The sequence below is a fragment of the Brachycentrus maculatus genome, unplaced genomic scaffold (genome assembly GCF_059751285.1).
Source record: "Brachycentrus maculatus isolate JH-2025_06_01 unplaced genomic scaffold, ASM5975128v1 h1tg000096l, whole genome shotgun sequence".
NCBI lineage: Eukaryota > Metazoa > Arthropoda > Insecta > Trichoptera > Brachycentridae > Brachycentrus > Brachycentrus maculatus.
Genome location: NW_028280850.1, coordinates 927,501 through 945,982, shown reverse-complemented (window position 1 = coordinate 945,982; position 18,482 = coordinate 927,501). Strand labels below are relative to the sequence as shown.

The 18,482-nt window shown below is 30.5% G+C and overlaps 1 protein-coding gene across 1 annotated transcript in view; it reads left to right on the top strand.

Annotated features, from left to right (window-relative positions):
• The window catches only part of Sol1 (CUB domain-containing protein Sol1), a 243,900-nt gene that overhangs the window by 167,373 nt on the left and 58,045 nt on the right, over nucleotides 1-18,482 (top strand). The window contains exons 8-9 of the mRNA XM_088258466.1: nucleotides 589-711; nucleotides 11,683-11,757. Of these exons, the coding sequence (XP_088114592.1) occupies nucleotides 589-711; nucleotides 11,683-11,757 (198 nt within the window). The remainder of the gene's footprint in view (nucleotides 1-588; nucleotides 712-11,682; nucleotides 11,758-18,482) is intronic.

The window sequence follows — 18,482 nt, the reverse complement described above, 5'->3', positions numbered from 1 at the left end:
GAAACAATGAATCATGTCGATACATTCATTATTGTAGACCAAATACAGATCTAAATAAAATAAAAAATGTACTAGGCTCAAATAACCTATCGAGGTTCAAGTAGCCCCGTTCTACGGTAAGTAATTAATGTTTTATCAAAATTTTATTTTCTATATTTCTAAATTGTTCATGATTTAACCTTTTTTGTGACTGATTTCATTAAGTTTTTAATTTTTAAACTTATCAAGAAAAAAAATCAAGTATTTTTTTTAAACTCTTATCCACACCCGATTGTGCATAGGACACTGCATCATAAAGCCGGAGTGAAATCTAGATCGTTAACACATGAAGGAAAGGTAATCAGCCCTCCGCTTCAGGTACCAGTCCAGGGTAATATTGAATAAATATTACAGTAAAAAATCACTTATATTTATTTGATACCCCTGGGAATCGAATCCGGGACCTCCAGTGCGGTAGCCAAGCGTGTTGACTATTACACTAGGTGACAAAACATAACAGAACAAAACATAACATTACAAGAGGCGGACAAAACATAATTAAGCGAATAATTTTTCATACTGAAAATATTAAAATGTTATTTTTTTCAGAGATTGAGATTCTCTCGACGGGGTCTGATTTGTGTGTCGAGTTCACTGCGAACTCCGATTGGCCGGGACAGGGATTTAAGGCCACCTTCCAGTTCCAGCCGCTAGAGGAGATCGCTAGCACAGGTAGAGCCTGAATCATTTATTATTCTCCTAAAACCACCCCTTGTCCCCGTGTACTCCACTGTTTCACGACCTTGTTTCTTATGTATACTTTTGAGATTTGATGGAGTGTCTTTTTTCACCATATTTTTTTTTATTTTAATTAAACATCTTATTTATTTATTTTTACTCTTTGTATACAAGAAAAATTTGTACACTGGCGGGCTTATTGCTAAGAAGCAATATCTTTTTACCAAACAAAAACATATGTACTTATTAGTGAAAGTGAGATGTTTCATACCTTATAAAGCTGTTTGCAGAAGAAGAAAGTAGATAGTGCTTAAACATTATGTATAAACGAAAAAAAATTACTACTGTATTAATGAAGCAAATATTTTATGTAAAAAATTATAAAAATCACAAATTAATAATAATACGGAAAGTAAAGGAAGAAGGGGGTTTAGGGGAGGAAAAACTTATGAATGACAATATTTTGAGTGTATCAAAATAATTGTTCACAAATCTGGATTATCTCCAATTATAGGAGTATTTTTAACATTTTTTTGACATCTCATCAAAGATGAAGAAGAATATGGAAGTCTGGGTATTTAGAATGGGCTGACGAGCGTCATAGACTGGTTTAAGTGATCACTTTACAGATGCGTAACATTCACCTATTCTACCCGTTATTGACAACCACACTACTCAAATTCTTGAAAGTTCTTTATATATATGACCCAAGTTTAAAACATTGTTATTGAATCACTATAATTTCACTACAGACATCAATTGGTGAGATGAAAAGAAGCTTTGTTTATTTATTTATAAGTTTGTTATTTTTTTATTTAAATTTTGTTACTCAACAAAGTTTATTCTGAGTCAATAAATAATTTGTACATGTTTTGATACAGAAATTCGTATGGAATAAATTTTAGATAAGTTCAGCGGATATGGAAGCATTCTAAGAATATATTCAAGACGCAAATTGATTGTACACAGGATATTTCCATATATTTCCAGTACTTGAATACTCTCAAGGGATGCATGTATATTCCCCATTGACCGCATCACTCGTCCGTGTGATTCCTTGCAGTATACGAATTATTTACAAACGAGAGGAAATATCGCTCTATAAAATCAATAATGTTGAATTTCTCAAATATAAACGTCTAATATTTGTGTTATGATTTTTATTTACACCTCAACAAATATGAGGAAGAGTTTGGACGTCTAGACATTTACAGGGCTTACGACCTATCATGGGCTGGGTGAAGTAATAACGTTATACACGTGTAATATTTACCATTTACCACAACCATAAAATTTTGCATTAATATTCATTCCTCACCTATGTTGAAATGTTAAAAATGTAAAAATAACTCCTAAATAGATAAACTTGAATTTTTGAAGTAATATGTAGACACACTCAAAATGTTGTGAATAAAATAACTAGTCAAATAATAACTGCATTAAAAAAAATTATCGTGTTTTTTATGCGTTTCCAGTATGTAAAATAATTCGAGAAATATCCTATGACATGTAATAATTTATGTATTAATTTTAAATCAAACACAGATTTTTGAACGAATTCAGAACGAATGTTTGTTTGATAATGCCCTAACAAGGCGAAACAACTGTCACAATATAATTTTTTACGTGTTTTTGTTAATAAAATACAACTTAGTAGACTCAAAAAATCTGTGTTTGATTTAAAATTAATACATAAATTAAAATGGAGTTCTACAAATTAAACGCCAAATCAATAAATACATGTAATAATCCCTGTAAATACCCAGATTTCCATAGCCTTCTTCATCTATGTTGAGATGTCAAAATATTTCAATATTTCTTCCTCTATGTTGAGATGTCAGAATCTAAAAATAACTCGAATGTGGAGTAGCCCAGATTTGTGAACAAGGACAGGTCATAATCCCTGACATTCATATTCTTCTTCGTCTATGTTGAGATGTCATGAATCTAAAAGTACAGTAAGGATTAAATTATATGGCTCCAGCTCGTCTGCTGTATAATTTTATTTTATCCATAAAAAGGCCTGGCAATAAACTAAGGTTACTCAGTGTACATTAAATCCGTACATTTGCAACCATTTTCTGGGAATTTATGACGCGGCACGAACTCTTTTATTGCGAAATGCATTATTTGGTATTTTACTGCACTTACGATGGAAAAGAACTTTGACAAATTACTGTAATAAGCGAATCTTCACTCTTTTTACGCAGTAACCTAGTTTTATAACTATAGTTTTTTAGATTGAACTCGTGTTTGTATTGTACGGTGCACGTCGGTTGATTTAAATGGTTAAAACATAAACATTGAATACCGTTATCGAAATCTGTACAAAGAAAACAATGAACTATTTTTTTTTCAATATTATTCATATTTAAAGCATTTACTTTGTGGTTAGTCATTTTTACTTATTTATTTTTTTACACAAATGTTAATAAAATTAGTATATAACCACTCACCGAGATTTTTACGTCTACCGGTTTCGAGACGTACCCGTCTCTTCGTCAGGACAATCACTAACACAGCATGCAAACAATACTACCCTTCACCACCATAGCACCATTTACACACTCAAAACTACACAAAATATCTAACACATGCGATTTTTGGTCGACCCGAAGACCAACATGCACTATAGTTTTCAATACAGACATGCGTTACGAGCCGAGGTTAAACGTGCAATAAAATTAGACCTGTAATCGAATCAACTTATATACGAGTATATCATGTGTTAAACATTTTGTGTAGTTTTGAGTGTGTAAATGGTGCTATGGTGGTGAAGGGTAGTATTGTTTGCATGGTGTGTTAGTGATTGTCCTGACGAAGAGACGGGTACGTCTCGAAACCGTTAGACGTAAAAATCTCGGTGAGCGGTTATATACTAATTTTATGAACATTTTTGTAAAAAAATAAATAAGTAAAAATGAACTACTGTATATGTTTAGGAAATGCTTGGTAAGATCGCTTTCGTAGTTATAAGTTATTTGGTAAGCCCAAATCTATGCACCTAAAAAATGAAATTGATGAACATTTCAATTACATTTATAGATTTGGCGTTTAATTTGTAGAATTCCACTTTAATTTATGTATTAAATGTTAAATCAAACACTGATTTTTTGAGTCTACTGAGTTGTATTTTATTGTTAAAAACGTTGAATTCGTTTGAAAATGCCATAACTAGGCGACAACAACAATTGTCACAAAATTTGTTTTTATGTGATTTTTAACAATAAAATAGAACTTAGAATGATTAAACATTTTATACATAAATTTAAGTAATACATAATTTAATACAACGTTTTTAATTTTATATAATAAATTATTTAATATAATGTTTTTTTTTTAATTTTCAAATTTTCTCAAATTTCATTTGTTTTTAAATATTAAGTGTGTTTCATACAAAATGCTGTATTATATATTTAAAAAATCTATGTTTTCCATCAATAAATGAAAAAAATGTATAATCGGTAAATATTAGTGAAAATTATGTTTGATTTTGTGGACAGTAAATTAAAATGATTATATTTATAATATTTAAAGCATTAACGTTGTGGATCATTGTAATATATTTTAGGAATTAGAATACTTTGTTTTTTGATCCACTTACATTCTCCAAAACATAAAATGATTATTTTTGCAAAATAATCATTTTTATAAAGTGTCTACGTATGGCTATAATTTTATCCGCCTCTATAGGGTATTGGTTAGCGTATTTAGCTACGGTGCTGGAAGTCCCAGGTAAGATTCGCAGAAGGGGGATGAAAGTAAATAGAAGTGCTTCACTCTCATATTTATTTAATATTATCTAACCTGGACTGGTCCCTGAAGCCCAGGAGTGATCACCTTGCCTTCATGTAAATAACGATTACAATGCAGTCATTACAATGCAGCCTCTATGCACCTTTGGGTGCGGATAAAGGTTAGAAGAAGAATTTCGCAAAAAATCTTCATCAATTTTAGCATGCAAAAAAAAAAAATCATAACTAAAACGATTAATATTCAATTTGTTAATTTTCAAGGCTGTCATTTTTAGCATTTAACGATGGAAATATTCTCAAAATGCTTGGCTAAATTTGTTAAGTGTTCTGAAATTTAAATTAAATTGGTAAACATTATTTGGGATTGTATACGTATGTATAAAACAAAGGCTCTAGCGACAGGCCCTAGCACTCGATGTGACTAGAATAAACATGGCTCATAGCCCTGAGTACTAAGCAAAGGTAAACATAAAACGTCGCGTGAAATATCAGACATCTACGCGATACAACAAAACTAAACATCATTTTCAGTTACACAACTCAAGAATTTGATAATATTTATAAATAATAGGTGCCTCAACTTGAGACGAAGCATCTACCGTTTTTATATGAGAGATGATGGAAGTCTGAGTATTCCAGGGCTTACAATTCGACATTTAGCTGGCTTAAGTGATCACCTATACATTTATGTAACTTTCATTATTCATCCTATTATTCAACATCCATTTTGTATTTATTTTTGAGAGATGTTTACATGCAATTTTGTTTAATTCCTCTCTAATCCAATTTTAAATGTTGATAATCTGTAATTATGGCCAATTTCTCTAATTTACCATTTAAAAAAATCATTAAAGTATAAATAATCGTATATATTTTTTTGGACTCAAAATAATACATAAATAATAAAAAGGTCTTCGCTTTAAATAACACTTCATAATAACTAACAAGTTATTTTAATCTTGAATATTTTTTGGAGATAGTTTGGCATATGTGATAAAACGAGTGAAACTTCATGTGATTAAAATGTTACTTTGTTTTAAAATCACAATAGTAGTGTATATATAAAATCATTTATAGTGATTTTAAAACAAAGTTACATTTTAATTATAAAATGGAAAATCACAAAGTTAGTGCTATAAATATAAATTATAGAAATTTTATGTATTGTTTACCCTTTTTTAGACGGGAGTTTCATTTATTTTTATAGATCAATTCGTGTTTTTTTGTGTTTTATCTGGCTAATAACATGATTCATTTTAATTTGTGTTGGGAGCAGGAGGGAGGAACTATTGAAGGCTAATGAGGAAATTCTAAGCATTTGCTCATTGCTGGGAGAAAACCAAGTAAAATTCAAGGCCTTCCGTTCCACTAGAAGACGGTTCGGCGTTTTTGTGTCATAGCTTGGTTTGTGGTACTAATGTCTTTCACTACGTTTATCATATATGATACCACCTCTCATATATGATGTTCCTTGTGAACTAACACAGATCCGATGTCAGATAAGTTACTGATACCTTTTTAAGAGAGCGCAACTTTTTTTTAAAATCCAGATCAGGCTGATCAAATTTTAATCTTACCTTACATCCATATTTCACTTCAATTTATTTTACTTTAAAAAACATAACTCTCACTCCTTTCAACAACGTCATATATCAAAAATCGACAATTTTCAGTTGTGCATGTTTTCGGAATGCCCAGAAAATGTACTATACCCCAGCAAAAGATGCATATTTTTTATTTAATATTTACCCGCTACAGGGCAGAAAGTGTTGTTTTTGCATTTTGAAAAAAAGGTTCTTAAAAAAATAAATTGTTCTTTTAAATAAATTAAATATTTTTCAAACGTAAAAAAAACCTTCAGGTTTTACCTAAAAGGATCTGTTGCACAGTAATATTTACCCGTTATAGGGCAGAAAGTGTTGTTTTTGCATTTTGAAGAAAAGGTTTTGTTTAATTATTTTTTCAAATAAACTAAATATTTTACAAATGGAGAAAAAACATTCTGGTTTTCCTAAAAAGATCTGTTGCATAGTAAAAAGTTTAAGTGTCTTTAATGCATTTTATTTTATTCGTGAACTTGAAAAACGATCTCCTGAAAAATGAAGTTTAGTTTAGTATGACGCTGTTGAAAGTAGTGAGCGATATTTTATATTTACCTTCTATTTATATTTCATATATTAAATTTAATCTTTCACATCATTCTGCGAACGTTATTTCAATTCACATAAAAAGGAAAAAACTTTTTTGTTATCTAACAGTTTTGTCACATCGTGTTGAAATCAAAAAGCTTTAAATATATAAAGCATGTCACCCAAATATCACCTGCCAGAAACGTTAAGCATTTCACTTTTTATAATTTCCTGTCAGAATTTGTTACACATCAATTCAACTAAAAGAAAAAACTTGCTTTTTTATTCTTGAATTTAATTTGACTATGAAATCACATTGATCATAAAAACGTTACGTTATTTTACAAGATTTAAAATTTTTCTGAAAAGTATGATAATGAAAGATTAAACGCTTATAAATGTTTTACATTAATGGCATAATGAAACATTTCGGGTCTAAAGGATATTTTTACATATTTTTCATTTGTTTGTAATAAAAGATGTCGATATATCCATATTTTTTTTTTTAATTATGATTTCCGTTATAATTCATTGAACCTCCATTTCGTATTTCTAAATATTAAAATATTTTCCAAAATGTTTTAAAATTCACGTAACAATTTTGATTCCAGCTAATTGCTAGATAAATCCAACAAAACTGTTATTTATTGATGTTTGTAAATAATTACATATTTTTGTTTACAATTATATCGTTTTAAATGCAAAATTTACTGTAAATTGTACAGAACCCTTTAGGCTTTTCTTAAAAAAAACAGCTGTATCTAAATTATCAAACAAACAAACAAATTATAATGTTCGAATACAAACGTATATAATATTCAGGAAGACTTATAAAGGCTTGTGCTTTAAAACGTACTAAATCCGCGGAGGATTTCCCATAGAGAGGCTGTATTCGTGACATTTCTCCTGTCAAAGATTAATTATTCAGCATCTTTCAAATAGTGCCAAATCCCTAAACTCAGAAATGGAAGGAAACCGGAGAAATGTCAGTAAAACTAATTTTCATTAATGTTAGATGTGTGTCATAGTAATATATTCATATTATAGGTGTTTCAACTTGAGATGGAACATCTATCGTTTTTAAACGAATGAAGATGGAAGTCTGAGCATCCCAGGGTTATCGACCTAACATTTGGCTGGCTTGAGTGATCAATTTTCCTGCCCGTTATTGAACATCCATATAAAATTAGTAATACATTTGTTACAATTGAATACATCGAATGTGGGAGAGGCGAAGAAGGATTGCATATTGATGTGGCATTTTTTCTTAGTGTACCACTTCCGGAAACCGGTCTGATAATAAGTTATTTTTAATATTATTTTTGACATCTCATCAAAGATGAAGAAGAATATGGAAGTCTCGGCATTTACGGGGCTGACGACCGTCATAGGCTGGTTGTAGTGATCACTTTACACACGTGTAACATTCACCAATTCTACCCATTATTGACAACCACGCTACTCAACTTCTTGGAAGTTCTATATATATGAACCAATTTAGAAACCTTGTTCTTGAATGACTAGAACTTCACTAGAGACATCTATTTGTGAGATGTTAAGAAGCTTTTTAGTAAGCAGAAACTCTTGTATGATAAATATTACACGTGTGTAAAGTGATCACTTAAACCAGCCTATGACGGTTGTCAGCCCCGTAAATGCCCAGACTTCCATATTCTTCTTGATCTTTGATGAGATGTCAAAAAATAATATGAAAATAACTCTTGTAATTGGAGATAATCCAGATTTTGTGAGCGAGTATTTGGACACACTCAAAATGTTGTTAGTTATTTTTTGTTCACATTGGGGGGAAATTAATACTATCGATTGAGACATAATACTTTTAACTACGCCAAATCTACACCAAAGGATTTGACTTTGTCTATTTAATGTTTTTTATTTAATAAAATAAAATTTGATGAAATAATCCTTAAAAAATTATTGTTTTGCCTTGAGGCGGAATAATCAATAGCTCGTAACTTAATTTTTTTTAAACCGTAACATTTAACGTAATGGCATTTTCTTTCAACACCATTTTTTAAGAAAAAAATTTTTTTTGATAAAAAAATATGTTTGGTTTTGAAAAGATAAGAGTTATTGTAAGGTGTTAGTTTAGAAAAATTATTTAAAAAAAAACTTTTATTTGCCAAATTCCAATATAAATGTAGTATATGGATTCTAAAAAATGTGCACAGACAACATTTAGTATGTGCTTTTTGCAAAGCTGGTCACGTACTGATTTATTTATTAAAACATATTACATACATAAGTCACAGATATAACATTCCTGATGAGTAATTTCCATTACTCATTTTTGGACATGGGTCTAAAATTAACAAGGCTAAAAAACAGATAAGAAAGTAACAAATAAGAAAACACAGGACAAAATGTAAAATATAAAGCAATAAAATATCAGTAGTATATTTCATATAAAAAAAAAAACAAAATGTAAGAAGCACGTTTAAAGGAAAAAAGAGAAAATATAACTAATCACTTACATAAATATATTTCCACAAAGTGTTTTTTCAGTTCATTCATTTTGGATCCCTGACTTTGTATATTTGAGAGTACACCTTTAATGCAATAAACGATCAGGGATACTGCATAGTAGACAGGGAAGAGATAGAAATATATACACAGTACATGTAAATAAACATAAACGTAAGTACAAACTATTTTATAGCCGAAACTTTAATTCACAGCAAACCCCGTAAAAATAAACTCGTGCCATATTTTCCGAGAAGTTTTTGCACATATTTTGTAAAGCTAGTATTCAGGGTCGAGAGAGGGGCGATTTAAGGGCGGGAATTCGACATTTGGGCGGAAAATACACGCTGTTCCATGGCCCCTGACAGGGAATAAATTGTCGCCTGAAAAGGACCTGACTAAATTAGGGGAGACACTTTATGTGATGAAATAACTACATTTTCCTTCATTATAAAACGCCTCATATAATCCTTAAGCATGTTTATTGAACTAATGACTGACATTATATGTATTATACACGTTATTTTATATAATTATAAGATGCTTTTTACTTTTTGAATTATATGTACATACTGTGTTTTAAGATAATCTCGAATAATTTCAACAAATGATTTTTGTGGATGGTTGATTAAAGCTCAGTGTGAAATTTTATTTATATTACGATTTCAAAACAGAGAATAAAATAAATGTATGAATGGTAACAATTTCAAAACGTCTTTTCCGTAAAAAAAATTTTTTTTTTTATGGATTGTTCTCTTAACCATCTTTTTTTCTTACTCTTATAGGCACTCATTTCAAAATCAGTGTTCATTTAATCGTTAAATATTTTAACGTTATCAGCCAGCGCTTTAGGTAAAACTTCATAGTAATATTAAATAAATATTGGAGTGAAAAATCATTAAAATCCTGAAAATTCAATCCAGGACCCCCTGCACGGTAGCTTAAAGTGTTAACTGATACACTATGGAGATAAAGATAAAAAATAATTAGAAATATTATTTTATAGGCTTAAAATATTTTTTTGATATAAAAAATACATTTCAAACGTATTTTAAATCAATAAAATAACATTCTCAATACATTTTATTCTTAAGGGACCCATATTGCCAAAACACCATATTTTTCTTTATGTTTTTATAGTTAGGTGATATGATCAATGATTCTACTGATTTTTATGATTCGTATATAATTTTAAATTTCGTAACTTATTTTTATTCCTGTACATCAGAAAACGGTTTACTAATCCCTTTTATATTTTTATCTATACGTTTATTCCAACTATGTTTTCGCTTTATGAGGGTATTGTAATATATATTTATAATAATAAATTAAAATCATACAATTAATTAATATTTTATGATAAAATACATGTATCGTCAAGTGTCAAAATAAGACTGTAAAATTATTTCATTCAAGTCATGTAGCAATCTATGAAATTTACTGAAAACATTATCACATAAATTTTAGTTCAGGTTATGAACGATAGATGCCATCACCCAAACCATTCGCTAAATACATTTTCTGCGAACCTCTGTCGGTGAAAAATTGCACTTCATGCTTTTCCAGCTTGGTTTGCGTCTTTACTAGAACCTTAACAAATATTTTGCCCACAGATGGCAGTGTCAACGGCTTTCGCAATAATTTTAAAATAAATTTAAAGTAATTCATCAGCTAACTTAGATTTTATAATATTAAAAAAAATTGTACTGCCCATCAAACCAAAGGCTTCTGATTTTAAGTCAACGGCACTACCACTAACCTGATTTACCAACGTAAATTCTTGAAAATGATATAAAGTATACAACAACTCTATACTTTTATTTCATATTTCATCCATCTTTTCATAAACTTTTATTTTATTTGATAGGCGACCAAGTTTCGTTATTCATAGTTAAATAAGGGTATTTAATTTAGTGTTTCAAAAGTGAAATTAAGTGCAACCAACTTATCTACTTATGAGTATTTCCCAATTTTAAGTTAAGTACGTATTCACCCTTAAACAGTACAAAATAGTACCTACCAAAAAGGGGTTAAAATCTTGCATTTTAACTATTTAAAAATAATAATAAATTATTTCAGTTAAATGTTTTTTTTACCTGTTTTCTCATCAATTTTATTGTTAATAAAATGAATTAACTTTGCTATAACCACTTTTTATGAATACAATTTAACCTACCGGTTTCAACAAAAACCTTTTTCATCATCAAAAACCATTTGTTGAAACCGGTAGGTTAAATTGTATTATAAAAAAGTGGTTATAACAAAGTTACTTCATTTTATAAAGTTTATAAAATGTGCCACAGAGTGTCTGCGGAAAACATTCAAGAAATTATATTGTGACTGTGCCTAAATCTTTGTACTTATTAAAAAAACTATCGAATTAATTAACCATTCCTCCGCTTCCCCGCAAGGGTAGACAGAGAGAATAGCACACATCACCAATATGATTCGCCTCTGTCAAATATTATACTTACGCGCCAATTATTCCGATTCCTGACCCGACCAATTTCAAGTATTTTAAATTCTTGTTCACACCAAGTTTTCCTGTCTTAGGTCTTTTGTATACTTTATTTAAGATTCTTTATTTACCTTTCTAGATGCTGAGAAGAACCAAAAACTATTAGCCCATCAAAAAACCTACACCGTTATAGGACCTGAAGTCAGTGCGACCAGTAAGTCATTTAAACAACTTTTCCATGTTTTATTTAATTTTGACTTGGTTAATACCATTACAAATATAAAATAATAAAATGTTTAATGTGTGTTAGTGTTTATATGTACATAAATATGATTTACATCTCATAGTGACATTTTATCAACATCATTTTTGTTGTCCATATTTTCATACAATTTAATTAATGGAGATCGAATAATTAATGTTTTATTTTTCTCGATTTCAGTTAATTATTGTTATTGTTTTTTCCTATTATATAATTTTTAATAAATATTCTTATAGTGCATTTTATTTGTGAGAGTCAAAATCACTCGCAAACGAGTAAAGGAGTAAAGGCTTACAAACATTTTTTTAAATACCGCTATTTCTATAATAGTGGAATTTTCCAAGTAATAATTAAATTACAAAACTTTCCATGTGTTTAATATTTCATTACTTTATTTTTATCACCACGTCATTTTATTTTTATGTATAAACATATCACACAATTTTCAGCATATGAATTAACAAGTTTGCCGACAACAGATATGATTTTATCCACTCAAAATACAAACACAGTATACCGAAGAGGAGCCATTCTTTGTAACAGAAAAAATCAAAAATGTACGTCAATAGTATTGTGATTTTTCGAGTGGAATTTAATTAGTTGGTTTTTGAGTGTGGAGTGACCCCTTGTATTCATTGATTTAGACATTTTTTCACTACATTTTGGGTTATACAGTATACCGAAGAAGAACCATTCGTTGTAACAGAAAAAATCAAAAATGTACGTCAATAGTATTGTGATTTTTCGAGTGGAATTTAATTAGTTGGTTTTTGAGTGTGGAGTGACCCCTTGTATTCATTGATTTAGACATTTATTCACTACATTTTGGGTTATACAGTATACCGAAGAAGAACCATTCGTTGTAACAGAAAAAATCAAAAATGTACGTCAATAGTATTGTGATTTTTCGAGTGGAATTTAATTAGTTGGTTTTTGAGTGTGGAGTGACCTCTTGTATTCATTGATTTAGACATTTTGTCACTACGATTTGGGTTAAACAGTATACCGAAGAAGAACCATTCGTTGTAACAGAAAAAAATAAAAAATGTACGTCAATAGTATTGTGATTTTTCGAGTGGAATTTAATTAGTTGATTTTTGAGTGTGGAGTGACCCCTTGTATCAATTGATTTAGACATTTTTTCACTACGATTTGGGTATTACAGTATACCGAAGAAGAACCATTCGTTGTAACAGAAAAAATAAAAAATGTACGTCAATAGTATTGTGATTTTTCGAGTGGAATTTAATTAGTTGATTTTTGAGTGTGGAGTGGTCCTTTGTATTAATTTAATTATACATTATTTACAAAACGATTTATGTTGATTTTTATATTTGGATTTTTCATTAATATTCTTCTAAAATTAGAAATTAGTCATTTAGGAAATAATTATTATTATTTGAGTGAAACATTAGCATTTATTCCAACATTTCTAGACTTGTACTAAATTTTCATTACTAAAAGCAATTAGTATTTTTTTGAATAGAAAAATGTTGAATTGGGGAAAAAGTATTAAAAGTAAAAATCATATAAATGAGTACTTTATTTGGATAAAACATCTTAAGTTATATGTGTGTTCAGATTTGAATAAACGACTACTTATTAATTACTTTAAGTTCAATACTTAAAACGGAAAGTATTTTTTTTTAATATAAAAAGGTTCAAATCTAAATATAAGTATGTTTAGATATTTGCAACATTTTAAACATATGAATTAGAACTTTGAGTGGATCAAACAGATTAAGTTTTAAATTTATTAATTACGAATATTCTAGTACTAAAAATACTTTTTTCAAAGAAAAATAGTTCAAATTAAAATATATGTATATATGGATTGCCGCAATTTTTTAAAACATCTGAATAAGAACTTAAAGTGGATCAAACATCTTGAGTTTTATGATCTTAGAATGTATGTGTTCAGATTTGAGTAAACATATAAAGTATTTCAAATCCCACGCACGCCATAAAATTAGTATTCAAAGGCATCTGGTAAAAAATACACCAAAAACAACAGTCGACGCTTCGAAGGGTGGCGACTTTTTTACATCAACGTGTGGCTTTGCGGCTATTCCGATATAAATCGGATGAACAGAATGGATGATGAGGCGGCCTGAATTCGGAATAAGGTTCCACCGCAAGACCATCAAACCTTAGAGTCCTTTTCGGTCCTCTAGCGGAAGATTTATGAACCGACACAGGAATTTAAAAATTTAGAAGGGTTTGTACTGCGGACATCTGATATTTAAACACAGTGGACATTTCCAACTTTTACTGTTTTGCTAAGAATATATTTTTAATAAAAATCACCAAAACTTAAACAAATTTTAGCTTTGCTATCTTGTTAAATTTTAAATGACTTTTTTAGTATTTCAAAAATATTAAAAAATTCTAACAGCGTAAATAAATTCGTATGTGTATGTGTGCGTGTGTGTGTGTGTGTGTGTGTGTGTGTGTATGTGCGTGTGTGTACGTGTGTGTAATGAAGAATTCTCTTGAAGTAATAACGGATTAAAAAATACCTTTGATATTTATTCACGAATGCTGGGTTTGTCTCCACTTAGGAATTATTTATATTGATATCTCAACAGAGATGATAAAGAACATGGAAATATAGGTATTTACAGGGCTGATGACCTATCATAGACTGGTTTAAGTGATCAATTTATATACGTGTAACATTCAGCATTCTACCCATGACGACAACCACAAGATTAAGTTTTATGTTTGCTTCGATTGAAACCTTCTTGTACATGCTACTTCATCGGTACTATCAATGTTCAGTTTGTTTTTTTATTTAATTAACAGAGACCTTTACGAAATGTATGTAAGGTTCTTCTTGAATCATTTTACATACCAAAAGGAACATGAAAATATCATTTAATTTTTTATTGAACTTATATGTAAAATGTAAATAAATACTCGTAAGTCTCAAATATCTCTCACTTCTTTCAATAACGTCATATATCAAAAAACTTGATTTTTCAGGAGATCGTTTTTAAAGTTTTAGAATATTATAAAATGTATCAAAAATAAATATCAAGCCAGTTATTGAACTTTTTACTGTTCAACAGATCTTTTTAGGTAAAACCTGAAGGTTTTTTGTACATTTAAAAAATATTTAGTTCATTCCAAAGAAAATTAAACAATACCTTTTCTTCAAAATGTTCAAACAACACTTTCTGCCCTGTAGCGGTTAAATATTTAATTAAAAATATGATCCTTTTGCTGGGATACTGTACATTTTTTAGGCATTCCGAAAACATGCACAACTGAAAACTTACGATTTTTAAATATGATGTTGTTGAAAGGAGTGAGCGACATATTAGAACTTGGTATGGCTTTAGATAATTTTTCAACAACGAAAAAGAAATTACCATATTATATTAAGATTTATCTCATGAACTTAAAATATAAAACTTCATTTCTCATGCCTAAAGGGAGATTCAATTCATCACTGTCACATCATTCCAGCTTATTTTCATAGAGATCATTCATTTTTTATGGCCGAAAATTTTCATACTTACGTATTCTTGTATAAAAATAATACTTGTTTAATGCATTTTGACACCACATATTTCTTGTAAAATGTTGCTTTTTAAATATTTTTAATAATAATAATAATAAAACCCTTATCCACACCCCAATGGTGCATAGGGCACTGCTTCATATAAACGCAGTGTTATCTCGATCGTTTACACATGAAGGAAAGGTGATCAGCCTTCCGCTTCAGGTACCAGTGCAGGGTAATATTGAATAAATATTACAGTGAAAAAATCACTTATAGTTATTTGACCCCCCCTGGGAATCGAACCCGGGACCTTCAGAACGGTAGCCGAGCGTGTTAAATTAAATTAAATATTTTTTCGCAAGACTAAAAACTCAATATCATTACAAACGATTTTTCAAAATATTTTCATGTGAAAAAACATTTGTTGCAGTTCATCTCTTTCATCTAGGTATGTAGAAATCATGTCACATTTTTAATTCTCAGATTTACCAAGTTCTGAAAACTCTCTTTTTCTGAAATTTCTGAAAAATAAGTGATCACGTCAAAAACTTTGCAACAGTTAATTTTTCTGCACAAAAAATGCCTTTTGTGGAGATTGAATAAACTAACTAACTCACTAACCATCACGCCGCTTTCCCGCAGAGGTAGGCGGAGAGAAAAGAAAGACACACCACTCTGACTTTCACATTCATGCATCTCCTCATACAGACCTGACCGCTTTCAAGTATTTGACATACCTGTTCGTCCCAAGTTTTTCTCGGTCTTCCTCTGCTCCTTTTTCCAACTACTTTTACCTTATATTGGTTTTACCATTCTTTCCTCACTCGTTTGTTCCATACGTCCAAACCATCTCAACACACCTTTCTTAATTTTATCTATAATGCTTATCTCAGTTTTGCATTCCTTCCTTATTTCACCATTCGAACATCTATCAAACATATTTTTGTAGCACATTCGTCTAAGAGATAGGATTTCAACTGCATTCAGTGTACTTCATAATTTAAAAATTAAAACGTAATTATATATTCTTCAAACTTCAAACCAGCATCCGCACTCGATGGTGCATAGGGCATTGCATCATATAAACACAGTATTATCTTGATCGTTAACACATGAAGGAAAGGTATACAGCCCTCCGCTTCAGGCAGCAGTCAGGGTAATATTGAATAAATATTAGAGTGAGAAAATCACTTATATTTATTTGACCCCCCCTGGTAATCGAACCTGGGACCTCCAGTACGGAAGCCGAGCATGCTGACCATTACGCTAAGCAGGTGGACAATTTTATTATTAATCTTTTATAATTAATTATTTATAAAATTTATAAACTCAAGTTACATTGATAATATTTTTTGCATAGTATAAAATGTCTACTGTGTTAGCCGTATCCTTAATGCCAGGAAGGAAGCCTATATTGTACGGTGCCCGGAGCGGTTGCCCGTCATATAACTTTCCTTTGAACAGAATAAGGTAAAACAATAGACAATCGATGGAGGAGGAACAAAATCAAAATTGGATACAAAGAGATCTGGCAACGGTGCCCTGGAAAGGAAAACGTCAAGCGGTTACACAATTTCCAATTCGCTTTACACAACATTTACAGTCACTCAATGTATTTTCATGAGGGAAGAAAATTATACTACATATACAGATTTAAATAGAAAAATTAAATGCTTGTATAAAACCACTTTTTTAATAATTAAAATGTGACATGTGTTTTTATTCAATTCCGTGCTTGTAATATTAAAAAATATATTATCATAAATTGATTGGGCAGTCATTTTGTGGTAATATAATATATGTACCAGGGGTGTTAGTTGAAGTTTGCCGGTTTTTTCAATAAAGAAAACGCTTAATTCTAAAGGGAAACTCAATTTTTTTATTCAAAGTATTGACCATCGGATTCTATACATTTTGCCCATCTTTGAAGCAAATCATGGATACCATTCCAAAAAAAAATCCCTTTCGAGACAAACTTTTTCGTTGCACCAGGATGCTCATTGTCTGTTAAATCGAAATCTCCACTTTTAAATTGACGAATCCATGTCTCACATGTTCTAATCACTAGAGCATGTTCACCATAAGTTTCTACCAGCAACCGATGAGCTTCGACTGCTTTTTTCTTTTGATGAAATAAGACTGCACTGCATGCATTAGGGTAAATAGCTCTTTTTCATCCTGGTTTGACATCTCTAAAGGTGTAAAACAGGGATGTGTAATGTCGCCTTGGCTGTTTAATCTATACATGGATAACTGCATGAAAGAGCTGAAAGGTTTAAATATTGGAGCAAGAATGAATAATTTGACCGTTTGTTGCCTTTTATATGCTGACGACGCTGTTCTTCTTGCCGATAGCAAAGAAGACCTGCAAACGTTGGTGACAAAAGTATATAATGTGTGCAAGGAAAGTGATTTATTGATGAATGTTAGCAAATCTAAAATCATGGTTTTTGAAAGAGATGAATGTAGATCTGAGTGTGAAATATTGGTAAATGGGGAGATTTTGGAACAGGTGGATGATTTCATATATTTGGGTAGTATGTTTTCTAGGGATGGAAAGATTGATAAAGACATAGAAAGGAGAGTGAATGCTGGGAACAGAGTGAATGGTGCACTAAAATCACTTTTAGCAAATAAAAATCTATCAGCGGAAGCTAAACTGGCAGTACACAATGGAGTTCTGGTTCCAACCCTTATGTATGGAAGCGAAGCATGGAGTTGGCAAAAGAAGGATGAAAGCAGACTGAATGCAGTCGAAATGCGATCCCTCAGACGAATGTGTGGCAAAACGATGTTTGATAGATGTTCGAATGATGAAATAAGGAAAGAATGTAAGGCTGAGATAAGCATTATCGATAAAATTAAGAAAGGTGTGTTGAGATGGTTTGGACATGTGGAGCGTATGAGTGAAGAAAGAACGGTTAAACAAATTTATGGAGCGAATGTAGTTGGAAAAAGAAGCAGAGGACGACCGAGGAAAACTTGGCACAATCAGGTATGTCAAATACTTGAAAGCGGCCGGGTCAGGAGTCGTAAAATCGTCGGGTATGTATGAGGAGATGCATGAATGTAGAAGAGGCAAAGAATGTTTGCAAAGACAGAGTGGTGTGGCGTTCGATTCTCTCTGCCTACCCCTGCGGGGAAGCGGCGTGATGGTTAGTTAGTTAGT